The sequence below is a fragment of the Saccopteryx bilineata genome, chromosome 6, assembly GCF_036850765.1.
Source record: "Saccopteryx bilineata isolate mSacBil1 chromosome 6, mSacBil1_pri_phased_curated, whole genome shotgun sequence".
NCBI classification, from domain to species: Eukaryota; Metazoa; Chordata; class Mammalia; order Chiroptera; family Emballonuridae; genus Saccopteryx; species Saccopteryx bilineata.
In genome coordinates this window covers 157,987,334-158,005,419 of record NC_089495.1, presented here as the reverse complement: position 1 = coordinate 158,005,419, position 18,086 = coordinate 157,987,334, and the positions used below count along the sequence as shown (strand labels likewise).

Below are 18,086 nucleotides of genomic sequence, written 5' to 3'. Positions count from 1 at the left end.
CAGTCGCTTACACCTCAAAGGTGGCTATGTCGCTATTTTAATCTCAGAAAGCAGGGTTTACAGACATTAAGATGTTAGTTTTTATCACATACGTGAGTAGGTGAATGGTGTTTTTAACTTGACACACCAACTGAAAAACATGAACATCTGTTGGTGACACTGCAGTTTGGGTCCAGGGTGTGTGTATACACCTGTGTGTTCTGCCAACAGAAGCCAAGTATTCTTGTGATGTTCTGGGCTATGGTCTCAACCCATCAGTACTTGAAACCCCCTGTTGCTCTTTCATTCACATGCATTTTCTTTTCATTCTACCTGTCAAGAAAGGACTCGGCAGGGGACCACAGTAAGAAAAACCGTAGTGAATGATGATAACACAGCCAACACGGGGCTCAGGGCCTTACAGGAGACATTTCACTTCATTCTCCTGAGCACTCTGTAAAACAGATCCTATTACTGCTTCCGTTTTAAGAAGCAGCACATTGAGAGACAGAGAGTGGACGCCGTATGTCCGGGGTCACACTCAGTAGCGGGGCGGCCGGGACATGAAACAGCCTGCGTGGCTCTAGACTGGAGGCATCTTCCATGTTCAAGCCCAAACTAGCTCCACCCCCAGCCTGTTCCTCGACAGCTACTTTCACTATTTTAATAAAATTCTTCACCCATTTTCTCCGCACAGCCAAGTCATATTTCAGCTCACATTCTCCTGCAAAAGGATGTCACACATCATGGCTATTTTGGCCCACAAACATTATTTTCATATAAGCTAAGTGAAAATTCACTGGCTGTCCCCCCTGCCCCCAAATATTAAGTACAGTAAACAGAATTAAGTAAAAAGAGGTTTGCTCTTGGTGAAGAGACATTGCTACCGGCCCCTCCGTCTGTGGCTTGAAATCAACCAAATCTACTCTCCCTTATGAGCTGCAGGGGAGGGACTCGGAGGCTCTGGCCAGCAGGTCTTTGTGTTTATCTCCAGCCATGACTCATTGGATCCCAGGTAACGCGTCCCAAGCGCCGACCTGCTCAAGGAAAAAACAGGCTCCCCCAAAAGATCACTGTTGGCCGAGAGAGACCCATTTAGCCAAACGGTGAAAGCTGTGAATTGTTCACGAGTTTCCTAAAGCACGCAACGTCACCGGCATCTTTCTGGGCTGCCAAACTAGAGGAGCTGGGAGAGACGGCATGCTCCTCCCCGTAAACAGTTCTGCAGCTGTTGAAAATGTCGACTGGTTCAGCAAGTTCTCATCTTAAGAACAACGCTTGGCGCCCTAGGCCGGAGGGTCACGCAGGATCAGAGGCACACTTAGCACTCTGCGCTGAGCTTCCTGTTCCTGGGCAGGTGGCATGAAGCTGAGGCTGCCTCTCGCCCTTCCTTGAGGGTCAGAAAACCACCATTTGCCCAGAAAATTTCTGACTACACTGGCAGTGCAGGGAAACCCAAGGCGAGGTGCGTTGAGGCCCAGATAATAACAGGAAGTCACTGCATGTGGAAACAGTAGAGGCAGCGTGCGTTTAGGTCATTCTGTGCACCCCATGGTCACCGTCTGCTTGACCTCTTTGACTGCGGAGCTTACACAGTGCTCTGCATTCCTAAGCCAGCAACACCATTTGGAACCTAAAAAACACTTTTATCTATAACTGGTATAAAGGTGTTCAAGCGTAAGGGTCATTTTTTTTTCCTTCATGATACTTCTTTTCAATAGTCCTGCAATGAAAACAAAAGGGGGGAAACTGCATTTAAGCAAACATCAGTGCCAGTATCTTTAAATGTGCTCCAGTTCATATATTCCTTCATCCAATGTGGACAGCCTCCCCTATACATTGGATCATCACTGGCAGGGGCGTTTGTCTGTGACACAGGATCAAGGTCAAAAGAATCGCAACGTTTAAGGTTTCACCGTGAAAACTTGAACATTGGATGAGATGGATGGACCACTGCTTCTCAACCGATAATATCTACATTGCTAACAAGCTCCTGACTGATGATAACAATGTCAAGACTGAAGGGCGTGGAAGGCAAACTCCAGGTGTGCAGTTGCTCCAAACTGGCATGGCTACAGCCCATCTGAAAACACTTCCCATGGCCAGTGCCCACTGGCAAGTGATGATTAGTTTTGCTTGTGGAGTTCTAGCTCCAGCTTCATTACAACTTACCTGGTCCTATATGGGTAGTGCTGACCAGACCAATTAGGAATTCTGCTCTGGCCTATAGTTGACATTTCATAAATCATTATACCAAAACTGCAAGAAGTTAAATGGAAAAAGAAAGGCTTAATTTATTTTGCTCATTAGATTCTGTGTATAAGTGAAATCATATGCTACTTGTCTGACAGGCTTATTTCACTTCGCATAATCACCTCCTGGTCCGTTCATGCCATCGCAAAAGGTAAAATGTCCTTCTGTTTTATGACTGAGCAGTATTTCATTGTGTAAATGAACCACGGCTTTTTTTATCCACTCATCTCCTGATGGACGCTCGGGCTGCAGAGAACAGACTGACAGCTGTCAGAGGGACGGGGGTTTGGGGAGTCAAGATGAAAAAGGTGACAGGACTAACCAAAGAAAAAAGCTTATAGACACAGACAACAGTGTGGGGAGTGCAGGAGGGAAGGGGGGTGAGGTGGAGGAGGGGGAGGGGGAGGGAGGGTGATGGAGGGAGACCTGATGTGGGGTGGTGGACACACAATGTGATATACAGATGTACTATATAATTGTGCACCTGAATCATGTAGGACTTTATTAACCAGTGTCACCCAATACATTCAATTTTTAAAAATTTAATAAAAGGAAAAAAGCAACTTTTTGTGTCTTAGAGGCAGATGCTCTTTCCATTTCCATGCTTTGTACCTTTCCCCCACACACTTCCTCCTGATAATGTCTTCCTCCATGTCTGTTCCTGAGAGACGTCCCTTAGGCTCCAACTGACTCAAGAAATACATGTTTACCATTGTCAGGACACCACCGTGTGGGCAGGTCCCACCCAGCACTGCAAGTTTCTAATCTGGTTGATTGCCAGGTGAGTCTGACCTCTCAGTCTAAGGCCGGCCTGGAGAGGGTGGGCCCCGCAGTAATAAGAGGAGAGAGCCGGGTTCAACACGTGAAACCGTGGTTGGGGTCCGGGCCTGGGAACGTGTTTGAGGACGGTTAGCTCCTTTAAACTTCTCCAAGACAGCGAGTCTTACATGGAAAGATGTAGGAATAAGGGTACTTATCAAAGCAATCCAAAAGCTAGTAATCGTTCAGTGTCAGGAACACATGAAGGCCAAAAGTTTGGGTTTGAACAAAACAAACTAATAAACAAAATAGAAACAGACTCATAGATACAGAGAATGAACTGACAAGCTGTCAGAGAGGATGGGGGTTAGAGGGGATGGATGAAAAGGGTTAATGGATTTAACAAAAAAATATTATAGACAGACAATAGAGTAGGGATTGCAGACTAGAAAGGTGGTGGACAGGGGAGGTGGGAGAGGGGAGAGGGGGACTCGATGGTGATGGAAGGGGACATCTTGCAGTGGTGAACACACAATACAATCTACAGAGGATGTACAGCAGCATTGTGCACCTGAAACCTATATACTTTTATTAACCAATGTTACCCAATAAATTCATTAAAAAACTTATAAAAATATTTTTCTTTAAGCCATCTGGACTATCCCCACCATAAGCCAACTGATTTTAATAATAAAATATTCTAACCTAGCAATACTGACTAAAAGAACACTAGTCAGAAGTTCTAATGGCTTTCAAAGAAGTCCTCCAGACTGCGATATTTTCTTGTTATGTTTTGATCCATTGTGTTCTGGCAGTGAGACCATAGAGACGGGGGAAGGAAAAGAATAAGCAGTTCGAGCAAATGTTTTACCTACCAGGCGTGTCACCTCAAAGCATCATTCCTGGCATAAAGGACGTCCACGAACAACTCAATTAATATCCAGACTCACTGCACTTTTTAAAATGTCTTTAATTGGCTGTACATTTTCCCATGAGATCGACACACCATTTCTTTCAAGGACACCTTGCTCCTGAATCCTTAGGTTACGTGTCCTCGCTATGAAAGTCATAGCCAGCACTTCGACAGAAAGAGGTGGCCGGGTGTCTCTTTGCCATTGTCACTGTCCTTCTCAATCTCCAAATTGTTGTCTGGGTCAAGTACATAGGTTCACACAACACTGAACACAACACACATGGTGTGAAGTTTCACATGCACACGGCCACACATCTGGAGACCAGGTCCAGTGTCGCCAGCATGTCCTTGCTCCTCAGCAGCAGTATGAAACTGAAGAATATCCTGAGATGGGAAAGCAAAGTGTAAGCTCCTCGTCCACGGAGGAGTCTGAGTGGGACTCAATCTCTCAATGTCATTTTTCCTGTTGTGGTGGGGAGAGGGGAACCAGCACAGTCGCCATGGGAGCCATGAAACAACCACTTAGTTCAACATCTCAGCCATTTCCTTGGTGAAACCTACGAAATCAAAGAGCTATTTCGCAGCATGTCAGAACCTTTCCCTTCCTTTACCGCATTCTTAGATCAGAAAAGAGAAGGGGAAATTACAAAGTTAGGCTCTTTACAAGCTGTTCTGACTGGACATTTCACCACAGAATGACCCAGAAAAGGCAAAATTACCCCCACCTTTGGCAATTATTATAATTTCCTGTTTATTGACTATCAATCCCTTGTTTATGAACACGTGAGCTTTTCAAAACTAAAGACCTAGGACAGGTGGCCTCTCGAAATATTAAAAACAAACATAATTTCTTTAAAGCCATATTATCCTCAATTCATTATATTTCAGGTAACTCTATAAAAACTTAACCTACATCAGTACAAATACTTGCATCTACCCCAAGTCCCACGCATTAGCTATTTCATTGGTTTTCAGGATTTTGAGATAACATCAATAATTACAATACGCAGTAGTTTAAAAGGAAGAAACAAAAACAAATAACAAACAATGCACACAACCTGGATAACGGGAAAGCTAGGCTAAAATGAAAATGCACGAGGGTCGCCAAAGACAATGCAGCAAAGACAATAAAGGCACGTTTGCCCCCCCCCCAAATAAAAGGTATTTTTAAATACAACCCTGCAGCCTGACTCAAGTTATCAATTGATAGTCATAATTTCCCTTTCCCCACATGACGACTAGAAATGTTTCCACCTTCAGAAAGTTGCCCTGCGCATTTCCATAAGTATATACCTCCAGCTCCTTCTATGTTTCTGCAGCTCACAAGCAAACATTCCCAGGGCCAGAGGAGAAATTGAACATTCACCTCCAAGGCATGGACACATGCCACCCACATCCTTGTGAAGTCTTTACTTGATGCACTTCTAATTAATGTCATACTCTACAGTTCAGCCTGCCTCATTCATAAAGAGAAGATATCTCAATCCGTAAAAAAAAGAGATGATTTGCACCAGGGAAAGCTAGCAGCATGCTATCCGTGGCAGGAAAGATAAGGGATGCCCATGGATGAGAGAATCCACAACACGGGAGTCGTTCCATTTCAAACTCTCCAGACACTGTGTAGGAGACGGGTTTCAAGGGATAGGGATGCACTACCCTCCATTCCCCTTCCAGAATACTTCAGGCACCGGGAAAGTAGTGGAGTCTCCTAAGTAGCATGAGGAATTACTTCATTCTAACATCAAGGGGTTTTAAAACCAGGCATCTTTCCAGTTGCCCGACAGCTGTCTTTACAATAAACACAACTTCAAAACAAATCTGGAGTGCAACACAGGAAAACGATTAGTCATATATACAAAGACAAGAAAGGTCTATTATAAAATTCACACAACGTAAGGGGAAAATTGGGGTTCTTCTCCTTACAAAGACCAGGTTAATAAATGGAAGCAACATTGTCAGAGATAAAATTGAAACATCAAGGAAGCTAGGAAAACCCACTTATTTTACTAAAATGCTGGTAAAGTTCAATTCCCTATAGAAATTATATCTAGCATCTCATTGAGATTTTCACAAAACATATAGGAAACTTTCCATGTATTTAAAAATTTGATCGACATCTCTAATACCTCCTTCAGCTTTCAATGGATGATTCTGTCCATTGAGATATATGTTCCAACTGTGATAGTTAATTACATAAAGAAACCATTTTTCCTCTAAAAATACCTGTTACTTTTGTAAAACATTTTATTGTTTCAGTTCATTCAAAAATTACTGCTCTCAAAAAACAAATTGGAGACTAAAGAATAAGTCAAACATCATAGTCTTATGACAGATAAATTATCAGAAGTCTTTTCATCAAACCTCCTTGGGTGGCTTTTCCATAGAGATTGGCTGAGAACTTTACAAATTGTTGCCCAATGTGACTTTTGACACATATAGTGTTCTGGGATGGCTGCTGTGAACCCCCAGCTGTTAAATTTGATTTAGTGGCAAACATACCACTAGAAGAATTCACCACAGACTCTCTATGTGTGAGTGCAAGGCACCAGTTACAATCCCATTGAAACCGAAGCATTCCTTCATGTTCAGTTCACGACAGATACACCATCGTAGTTTGGAGCTTCCAAAGGCTGTACCAGGTTCCCATTACCTGTAAGCTTTGTTAAAACCTAGCAATAGTAATTCTGTTAGCTTGAGTCTCAGATCATACCCTTCTGCGTGCAAAAACTGTCCAAAGAGATTTACTTTTTCCCACACACCAATGAACAAAAATGACAACTCCTGCCTCTGCAAACACAGGAATTTGGAAATCCCATTGCCCCTTGAGAGCCCAGTCGTGCCACCCCTGTTACTGAAATCAGATTATCCTCAATTGCTTTAGAAAAATAACTGATTTAAGGATCTCTATGCACAGCCATCACACATTGATTTTTGTGTTTTCCTTCAAATAACTGAGGCTTACAAGTAAAAAATAAATGGCCCTCTCGTTCTGCCTTTCTGCCTCCAAATTCTTTGCAAACTCAAGGCAGCAAAAGCCCAAAACTTGCAGACATTGTTGGCTACAAAATAGCCCAGATTCTTGGGCCAGTTAGGGTCTTCAGGTTATCACTTCATGCAAAGTTCCCAAGCCTTGAATAGCCAGAGACTTTCGATTAAAAGGGAAAACATTAATAGCCAGATATTCTGAATGGAGGCTGATGGAGGTTTCAGATGGGCAAGACTGACCTTCAGCACATCTTTCCCCTTCTCTTCACAAGAGACCCCGAGGCGCACCACGGATGATAGCCTGGAAACCACTTCTGTGCTCTAGTATTGAAGGTGCACCAGGACAGACAACTTGAGGTCATAAGAAAATAAAACTGTGACTTTTCCACACAACTCACTGCTTCTGAAAATTCAAACTAGCTTTGAGTGTCGTTTTAAACAATACCTTCTGTCTCATCAAGTGAAGATCTGTGGATTATTTCTGTGACTGCTCACAGCTCTCTTCAATGTGGGAAACAGATGCTCACCAGATCACCTTTGGTGTCCACCATTCTTAAAGCCACCAGAACTAAAGACTAAGTGGCTCAGTTCTGCATTTGCTTTTCTTGAGCCAGAAGATTGTACACTCTCAAAGTACAGTATCACCCCTTTAATCATTTGCCATTTTGTCTGGCTTCCATGTTTTAAAATGGTGACTGTGGACTATCAGTAACAGCAGGGAAACATGAGAAAATTTTCTGCTGTCCAAATCAATGCCACTCTTTGAATCTTCTTCAAGTTATTTTTAGAGGAAAGAAAGATTCGGCTTTCTGGTGCGTTTTTCCAAGGAGATCATCTCTATAGTAATACTAAAAATAAGTTAAGGAATATAAACCTGCCTCTGACTTCTTTTCTCAGCTTGCTCATTCATGAGTTTCCTAGGTTAACATTGTTCTCTGCACTGACCTTCTCCCACAGCCCCAAAACATTATTTCACATCACCATTCAGCTTCAAACTCCCAAGTCCAATGATAATCCCTAAGGCAGTGGCCTGACTTGCTTTGTTGAAATAGCCTGGCGACTCCAATACAAACATTGGTAGTACCCATAATGATGTTAACTACTCATTTCTGGCCACCATAGAATATGACTTAAGAGGAAAAATACCCAACCCAGCTGCTTGTCTTTGAAGGCCAAAGGGAAGTTTTATTATAAGGTCTAACATTTTGAATGAGGGTTTGGCTAAAAGTTCTCTTAGATATTCTTTACATTTTCAAGATTTGGGGAGAGTAGCATCCCTGTAGGCAGACCGTGCAAAATTGTTGATTCTGAGTTTTGGCATATGAAAATAGTTGGGTCAGTCCCTTTCCACATAAGCGTGAAGTCAGCCCAGGTCTCGTGTGACAGGCAAAGGAATAACAAGAAAGTACAATCAAGGAAAACTTAAAAGATTGTGATGGCCTGGCTGAAGCCACAGACTCTGGGGGTAAGTCAGGAAGTTCTGTTTCCTATATTAAGACAAAAGTAAGTCCCTAAACTTTCCCGTGTTTTCCTTGAACTCAGTCTTCAAGTCATAAGAGCATGAGCCTCATTCCTTGAAAGGGACCCTGAATCCCAGAAATGCAAAAGTGTAACCAGGAAAAAACCTTGGCTTGCCAATATTAGCTGCTCCTTGTCTATAACTGTCCATAATGACAACTGTAAGAAAGACAGACAGAGCAAATCTCCCCCAAATCTGACTGCAATCTCCCAATAATAAAGGGCTTAATGTCCTAGATCAAGTGACAATACAAGTGATATCAATCTGACAGTACAGGGAAGTAGGCTGGATGTTTTTAAATTCTATTGACATATACTTGTGTTACAAGGAGATACTGGTTTTTCTTTAAAAAGAATATATCCCTACAACAAAGTCCTTGACCTTGTTTTAGGTTTCTACTTAGGCCCAAATCCTCTTTACCTTGAATAGAAAATAGGCTTCTAGAGAAATTTTGCCTGCGAAAGGAGTTTGGATGAGGAACTGAAAAACTAAACCCCAATTTAAGTCTTGATTCCACAGGATTCCATCAGAAACCCTGCAAGGGTAGAATATATGTGCATAGCTGTAAACAGTGAATCTCTAACCCTTGGAAAAATGGCACCTCTTCTTTACAGGCACCAGAAACAGGTGGTGAGTGGTGCGTGTGGAGGCAATACGCTTTCATTCTGAAGGCTCTGAAAGTCAGCTTTTGTTTCCCTAAGTGAAGAGAAAACACTCTTTAGGTAAATGGCCGGATTAAATATTTAAATGTGCTTTCTAACGGAGCTGCCAAGTGTCATTCTAAGTGTAATTTGTGTTTGCCTGATGAAGTAGCGGGGGAATTACGTTTCTGAACAATGAAGAGATTACAGCTTGAAGTGAGATGTGTTGTCCAGTTCTGGAAGAAAATGGACACAGTTTGGGTGACTGGCAGGCAGTTCTCTGTACAGTGTTCTGTACACAAAGGAGGGTGTATTGACAGAAGGCAGAGCCAACTATACACTTGCAGTCCCAGAAGGAAGATGGAGTTTTCACTAGAGGCTACAGGGCCCAGAAATCCAACCAGGGCTGGCAACCCAAGATAATCACATCAGAAAGGGGTGTGTTTGCACAGACCCCTTAAAATAGAAATTTACTGATGATTTAGAAAAAGGGTTAAGGCAAAGTAGTCCCATCTCTTCCAGCCCCGAGATGACACTCAAGGGGGAGGCCTCGGACCTCAGCCTTCCTGTCACAGTGAGAGCTGGCACACCAATGCCACTGGGAACAAGCGTTTTGACCCTAAACAAGCCTTTCTCACTTTCTTAAAAGATGACCAAATAGAAGAGGTGGATGAATTGGAAGGTGTTAAGAGTTTTCCTGTCTTCTGCTTCTGAGGTATAAGTAAGGCCTCCCAAAGTCTCAAATCCTGACACAGGTCAAGGAAGAGAAAAACCAAATGATTAGTGTCTAGGTGCTTGATTCTCCTTGCACATGAACCACACCACAGAGAGAAGCAAACGGCAAAGCTGAGAGATAAGAATGCAGTTAAGCCTGGCCTGCGGTGGCACAGTGAATGGAGCACCGACCTGGAGCACGGAGGCCACCAGTTCAAAACACCCTGGCCTTGCCCGGTTAAGGCACATATGACAAGCAGCCAATGAACAGCTAGAGTGAAGCAACTACTACTCGTCGCCTCCCACCTCCTACTCAGTGGAATCAATAAATAAATTCTTTTAAAAAATGCAGTTGATGTCGAAGAGAAGTATGCCTTTCATTTTCAAGATGGAGTAAGTTATGTTAATTATTGCAAAAAAGAAACAAAAGGAAAAACTAGTTACTCAATTTAATCTGAAGAAAATTGTCCCATTCGCTTCCAGAGCAAGAAATACTTACCTGAGGAAATCAAATGGCAGTTTTCAAGGGACTGAAGAGCCTCCATCCTTTCTGAATTCATGTTCCTATGTCCAGCTTCCTCATCTGCCTCAACAGCAGCGGAGCTAAATACTCACTAAGGGAGGAACTCTATACACAGAGTCAGCCAGCTAGAGTTTTGGTTTTATGGTCTTCTGCAGGTGTTGTCAAACATGGTCTGGGGGCCAAATCAAGGCCATTGCTCAATTCTCTAAATAAAGTTTTATTGCAACTCAACCCTGAGCTCATTCACTTGACATATTGTTACGGATGTTTTCATACCTACTAGTGGAACACAAAGCTGAAAATATTTACTCTCTGGCCCTTTACAGAAAATGTTTGCCAACCCTTGGTCTAGAATGTCACAGTTCACATTCTACCGAGCAGGGGTTATTGGTCTTATGGGGTCTTTACACTGTACTCTACTCCCTCCCCCCTCAACAAAAAAGGTTTGCAAAACTATGTGTGCCATAAACAATGTGCATTTTCCTAGGGAAACGGTCCTAGCAATTAACAGATTCCCAGAGAAATCCAGAATACCCTAAATAAAGCCAAAGAAAACTATAAGGTGTTTTTAGCTAAGACATTTAACAGCGCTAAAACACACATACTCTCGCTCGCGCGCGCGCTCTCTCTCTCTCTATACATGAGAGAAATGTGATCCCTCCAGAAGAAAGTATCTTTTCTTTTTCCTCTTTAATCAGATTTGGTAGCTTCCTCTTTCTAGATTTACTCTGGCGTTTTCCTATCAGAATATGTAAATTTCAAGGGTCCAATTGAAAAAACTGTGATTCTATAAAAATGTAAGATTCCTTTAAACCAGCAAATCTCTCATTAAGCCAGTAATATATATTAAAGAAGGCAAAATCCCCATCACAACAGAGGTTTAATTCATTTTACTAAACCTGACCACCAGCCCCCAACAAATTTTATGAATATGAATATCCTACCTTCAAGGTCTGAGGGAGTTACATCACCAAAAAAACATTTGGGTAGAAAAGCAGGAACTAAGCATCTGTTGCACTTTTGTGCAAGAGATAAAGTGTTTTGTCAGACGCTTCCGGAAAAAACAGACTAGTTTCTGAGCAGAGCTGATGAACCTTCTCGGCCAACGAAAGCCCTTTACATGTCCAACTATGAAAACACCAGACTCTCCTCACCTCCTTGGTGATTATATTCAAAAGATACAAAATCAACTGCAATTGGAGAAACCAGGGGCCCCTTTAGCCTTAGTGCCAGCCTCCTCTAAAGCTGGGCGTTAATGAATATTTCATTTTCTAGATTATAACATGTGGCACTGAGGTCTGATGGACAGCAAAGGACTTCAATTAAAAAACTAATCAACCAGAGGCACACAAAAACAATAATAATGATGCTGAAACCCAAAGAATGAATACAGAAAACTGAGTGGCCAAGAATTCCATTGTGAGGGTCACCAACTGGAGACAGTGCAAACATCAGTCTAACAAATACTAATGATCCCCAAACTGTGTACTGAGACACACTAGGGCAAGGCAGTGAGCTCACAAAAGAACCGCCACACATTGTAAATTTTTGAAGGCAACACAGCAACATCTGTAGGACAGTGTGCAGACTACCACTATTAAGTTGTTTGGACCTAGCTACCCAGTAAGTGGAATTATTAAATATTTCTTTTCCCCTAGGCCAGCATAAAAAAAATTACTAAGACAACCGTGAAGAGTTGGGAGTCCCTGGCATATGCTCTGTGTGTATGTGTGTGTGTGTGTGTGTGTGTGTGTGTGGCTTGGAAGACAGACAGGAACAGTAAAATGCAAACAGTACTGAGCTATAGCCACACATACTCATTTTCAACTTCAGATGAATTCACGAAGAGAGATGCTGCTATTTAACCAATTTATTCTGAAGATGTCAGTGTGACCAGACAGTCTTTAGAATAACGGACAGTGCCTCTCTACGAGGGCCATCAACTGTGACTAAAAGATGAGGACCATCCATGAAATCAGGGACAATCAGACTGGCATTTTCTCATCAAATATGCACAAGAGGTGAGTTCTTTCTCCTGAAAAGTCAATTTTGGAGACGCTACACTTATTCCAGAGAGGTGGACATTACTTAAAAACACAAACACGTTTTTTTGGAAAATATACATTTGAAATGATCTTCAGAGCCTATGGCATGGTCTTTTAAAAAGACTCAGTCACGGTAAAACTTCAGTTCTGAGGGCAGATTTGAATTCTAGAAATTGCCAAATCTGATAATAAAAGGCAGGGAGAACAAAGAAAAAATACCTGGTAAGGATTTTTGTAAAACAAACATACAGCCAAGGAGTAATTATACAGTGATGATTCTGCACGACACACAGATGGAAGAGGAAATGAATTCTGAAGGCTTTTCTTAAAGATAATTGGCAAAAACATTTTAGCAGCATTATTTATATAAATATCTAGTCTTTGAAGGTAGCTGCTCTGAAGGGCAATACTCACTGATGCATGCACATATAAGGCAGGTGTCTTAAAGTCATTCACATTACTTTTTGGCATACCTTGGAAATTAACAGTATATATAGATGTATAGACTTATAAACCCAATTTAAAATATGGACAATTATATGTTACCAAATGAAATACATTTGGAAAAAAGAGCATGATCTCTTTTGTAGAGATATAGTGACTTTCTAATATACCAATAGATATAGACAGGACTAATATTCAAATGGTCTCTCTCTCTCTCGCTCTCTATTTCTGTGTGTGTGTACATACACACATATACGTATATATATATGCACCCACATATGTGTGAGGATGTATATGTATACATCTGTAAGTATGTATGTGTGTGTATATATACCTATACATATACATATATGTACGTATATGTATGTATGTACAGGAGACGCCCAACTTATATAAATTTAAATATAATTTATGCATCTCTATACTTATTTTTAAATTAGTTGTTTACAACATATAACACAGTTCTAAAAAAACACACATTCTAAAATTTAGACTTGTAAGGCTATTAAGCCATTTTACTTTGGTACAGAAGCTATTTAATCACCATGTAGTATAATATTTTTATGAGAAAAGACACCCCAAATTTTAAATCAGTATTCCAGGGACATGCCTTCTCTGATAGTAGGAAAGATGTCCCCATGATGAGGACAGGGAAAGAGTGGGGGCTCTGTTCCTCTCTACAGTCACTCTTTACTCTGCAAATGTTCAAGACATTTTAAGTCAACTCTCCTCCCATCCAAGTACTAACCAGGCCCGACCCTGCTTAGCTTCCGAGATCAGACGAGATCGGGCGCGTTCAGGGTGGTATGGCCGTAGACCAACTCTCCTTTAGGAGGTACTAGACCAGTGTCTCAATCTCAGCGCACATCAGAATCACATGAGTGGCTTTTAAAAAATACCAACTCTCCAAGCCCCACCCTAGACTGATGAAATAAAAATCTCTGAGACCTTGACATTGATGGTGCTTCCAAGCTCCCTGCAATCCCAATGTGCGCCAGGGTTGAGAACCATTGACTAATTCCTTCTCTACCCCAGAATGATTGTTCTGCAAGTTCAGGCCCTGGGCTCACCAACTGGAGATGCGTACACATGAGAAACATACTTGGTTAAGAATATTTCCAAGTAGAAACCACACTGAACAACAAACAGTAAGAGCCATCTGACCCAGACCAGAAAGATGTTTTGCTTTACAGAGTTCACAAAGCTGTAACAGAATGATCTCAGATTTGTTTCTACTACATTTTTTTTTCCTAAGATGGATGAATAAAGCAAAATATACAGTTGTGATTTTTTTTTCCCTTTGACTCAGAAAGAAACTTGCAGATTTAGGAAGGTAGGTAGGAAAATGAATGGCCATAATCACTAGGAGAGGACCCCTTTCCTGGCTGGAAAAAAAGATTAAAACAGAGATAGCTTCAGAGCAGATGCAACTGATGTTGAATCAAACAAGTTATCTCTTGGAACTGAACATGAAGATAAGTACAGAAACACCATTTTCACTCTGGGCAACCTCTACGAAATAGAAGTCAAGAACAATGAGAAAATGCAAACAGAGAAAAATATGTGATTGCATTTCAAAATCTAAAATGGGAAGAAGGGGAGGATTCAAGTACACAATCCTCTCTCCATATTTGTGAACTTGAGGCAAAGAAAGAAACAGAATGTGTCCTCTTCCTTTTTTCATCAACATCTTCTGCCCCGGTATTGCAAGAGTAGCCTTGTGTTAATAGGATGTACAAAAGCAGTATTTCCTAGTTATTACTGGTAGTATTTCCCCTGTGGATCACTTCACTCCTTGATCTTTGAGGAACCTAAAGCCCCACATCGGAGAACCCATTGGTGTATTTGGCCACGAGGAAGAGTTCCTGTTTGTTGCTTTCTCAGTTGGCCAGGAACGCACACTGCAGGGCAAGCTACTGCATGCCACAGAAGAAAGATGTGGCCTTAACTCAAGTTGCAGAAAATTGGCAGTCCATTCTTAGGAATGGATTCACCCCTCCCCATTATCACCTCATCTTAGCAAAGAACAACCAACTGCCTTTAGTTGTCTGCTGTTGCAGCCCTTCCATTAATAGTAAGGCTTCTTCACTGAACAAGAAAACAGAATAAAACAAAAGAGCAAAAGAATATATTAACTATGCCCTGGCCAGTTGACTCAGCGGTAGAGCATTGGCCTGGCATGTGGAAGTCCCAGGTTCAATTCCCAGTCAGGGCACATAGAAGAAGCGCCCATCTGCTTCTCCACCCTTCCTCCTCTCCTTCCTCTCTGTTTCTCTCTTCTCCTCCCACAGCCAAGGCTCCATTGGAGCAAAGTTGGCCCAGGTGCTGACGGTCCATGGCCTCTGCCTCAGGTGCTAGAATGGCTTCAGCCGCAATGGAGCAAGGCCCCAGATGGACAGAGCATCGCCCTCTGGTGGGCATGCCAGGTGGATCCTGGTCGGGTGCATGTGGGAGTTTGTCTGACTGCCTCCCTGCTTCTAATTTTGGAGAAAAAAAAGAGAGTATGTTAACTACAAGGCAATTCTTGCGGTATATACATTGTAGGAGAGGCCACAGCAGAAGGAACTGAATCCCTGGGTGATTTGACATGATGTCTCCCTTGGGGCTAACAAATGTCCTCTTTACTAAATACGGATGTTCACAGAAGCCACTTGGCAGAATATGTGACTTATCGATTACACATACACACACAGACAGGAAGATAAACAGCTGATAGAAAAATCACAACACAAATCACATCTTACTGATACTAAACCACAAATGTCAAGAGAACCAAATTTGGGACTTTGAGCACTGATAAAGGTGATTTTCTATTTTCCAAAGTTGGGGAAAGAGTCTGACTAGCATACCTTACCCCTTCACCTAAAATATGTGGTTATTACCCAGGACTGAGCAGAAACTGGAGAACACATCGCAGCCACAACAGCTGGAACAGATATTTCACAAGAAGAGCCGCTTGTTGATATTTTTATAATACTCTTAAAAATGCATATTAAATAACTTCTTCTAGACCACAGACACAATGGAACTTAAAAAATAAAAGCCCTATAAATATTGACAACCCAACCTTGTCTTTTGTCTCTCCCTCTCGCATAAAATGAAAATCTTTTCAACCAAGCGCTTAAACATAAATATTAAAATAATAAGTGGGACAGACTACAAATCTAATTACAATTTCGTCACTACTGTAGCACCTTTTTTTTTTTTTTTTAACCAGGGCCAATGCATTCATTTTACAAAGAACAAGAGAAGTCTGAGAAGCTTAAGGACTCATATGACACATCATTAAATATTTAATCACCTTTTTAAGTCCTAAGCCTTTACCATATTTCATCCATCTAGACAGTTCATTCTATACTATAGATTCCAAGGCCCCTTCTGGAGGGGAAAAAAAAAGAAAATGGGGAGAAAAAAAGCCTTTTGAGAGGCAGTGTTAAATTATCTCGAGGATGAGTTTCTATTGGCGCTTTAGTGAACCTGCTTCACCCCATAAACCCACCAATCCACAGGAGGGTCAACCGACTGAGTTCATTATTTTTAGTCTCCTCCAATAATCGCTTTTACAAAAGATGCCACGTCTGTTGCTTTGGATTCGTGTTGGGTGAAGAATGGATGTTGCTGGGGGGAAAAAAAATACACAGTATTAGTATCTGTCACTGACAACATATGAGATTAGCTAATTAACAGCCACTGGTAAGCACATCAAGTACCTCTATCAGGGCTAAACTGGACTCTTCCTACCCCATCCCAAATCAAGTACACATGTAGCGATGCAAACATTTTAAAGAGATCGTCTCTTAGTTGCCATTCTCCCATTTTGAAATGTTTCCACTACAGGGTATCTATTGATTAAAAATATATATGTAACTAGGCTACATAAGATCCCCTCTATGGTAAAATACAAGGATTAACAAAGACAATACAAACTCCAATTTACAGATAGCCCTGTCTCCTACAAAGTAATTTTAGACTGATACAGTAGTAAAATAATTCAAAATTTCCTAGGTTTATGCACAGTCATTTCTTGGGAAACAGGTGGTAGAATAAAAAACCAATTTTGTGAAACAGCCAATGGGCAAGGCATTGTCTGCCCTTGACATTGGAGAGCGAATATGGACTAAACGAGTTGACATGGCCACTTTCTAAGCCAGATCTACAGCCTCAAGTTACACTTAGGTCTCCTCAAGGGAGCGTTGGTCCTTCAGAAAAATAATGCAGAGTGCCAAATTCCAGGTACGTGTGGAGAAAAGTCAGCTGGAAGGTTGAAGATTGAAAAGCAAAAGAAATGGCCCTCTATTCAACCAGGTTAGGTGAAACAAACTTCACAAACACATCAAGTCCAGAACTTTGCTGGGGTAGTAGACACGGCATAACACGAGAAGCCGCTCATTTCAAAAACAATCTTGAAAGAAACAAAGCCATTTTCTCTGCACCAGAACCATTCTCCCCGAATGGCTCAACTGTTACAGTAAGTGCCCGGCTGTCACACTGGAACCTTATGGCTCTGTTCAGAAAGAGATACATCAGCCCATGATCCACAGTTCTGAGAGGGGTAATAGTACCAAATGACCAAATCAAAACAGACGACTCCTTCAGGCGGAACCAGTGCCCTGGACCGCTCCCCACCACCCCCGCCACCCTGCGTGGCTCCCTTCCTGCTGTCTGCCGGTATTATTTTCAGTGACTAGTGGAGCAGTTAAATGTGACCATTTTTGCATGCAGACAAGTATGTTGATGACTCACTCTGTTTCCCCTGACTTGGGATTTTAGTTTATAACCTAGCTGTAGGATTTCTAATTATATTTGTTTTAAACCTGACAGCAAAGGGCCAGATGAGTCAGCCCTGCGGGGAAATGAATGCCCAACCGTGGAAGTTTTAGGAAACAATGCAAATGGGAAAGGAACAAAAAACGGAAACCCCAATGAAGGTAGGCGGCCACTGTTCAGTATCAGGACACAGAAAATGGAAAAGAGGTTTTCTGCTTGTGTCCATCTGAAGGTATAGGTTGGGTGTTGGCTCAGAGCCTCACACCACGATATTAACTGAAGCCCTCGATGTCGGGTCCTGGGTCCCGAGCTCTCCGGATAAATAAATACAGCATCACTTTTGATTACTAACCACTTACACAGCACACTTACCAAGTGCTCTACCATAAGCTTTCCCACATCCTCTTGACATTTGGCGATCTTTTAATGTACTTCAAAGCCTTTTACTATCAAAACAGGACATGTGAAACCGCAGATCATCTCAGTGACTGCTTCCCAGGCCTGGCAGCCCCCAGCCGGCCTCTTGTCTGCTGGTGGCTTTTAG

General features: G+C 41.9%; 1 protein-coding gene across 8 annotated transcripts in view; it reads right to left on the bottom strand.

The window, feature by feature from the left end:
- Positions 1 to 1,680: 1,680 nt before the first annotated feature.
- Positions 1,681 to 18,086, bottom strand: part of MAP2K6 (mitogen-activated protein kinase kinase 6) — a 118,177-nt gene continuing 101,771 nt past the window's right edge. For 5 of the 8 annotated variants that reach the window (XM_066237370.1, XM_066237369.1, XM_066237364.1 and 2 more), the window contains exon 12: positions 3,942 to 16,393. In XM_066237370.1, the coding sequence (XP_066093467.1) occupies positions 16,313 to 16,393 (81 nt within the window). In that variant the 3' untranslated portion in view covers positions 3,942 to 16,312. Of the gene's footprint in view, positions 1,703 to 3,941; positions 16,394 to 18,086 lie in introns of those variants that run through there. The other 3 variants (XM_066237368.1, XM_066237365.1, XM_066237367.1) reach the window with 3 other exon arrangements.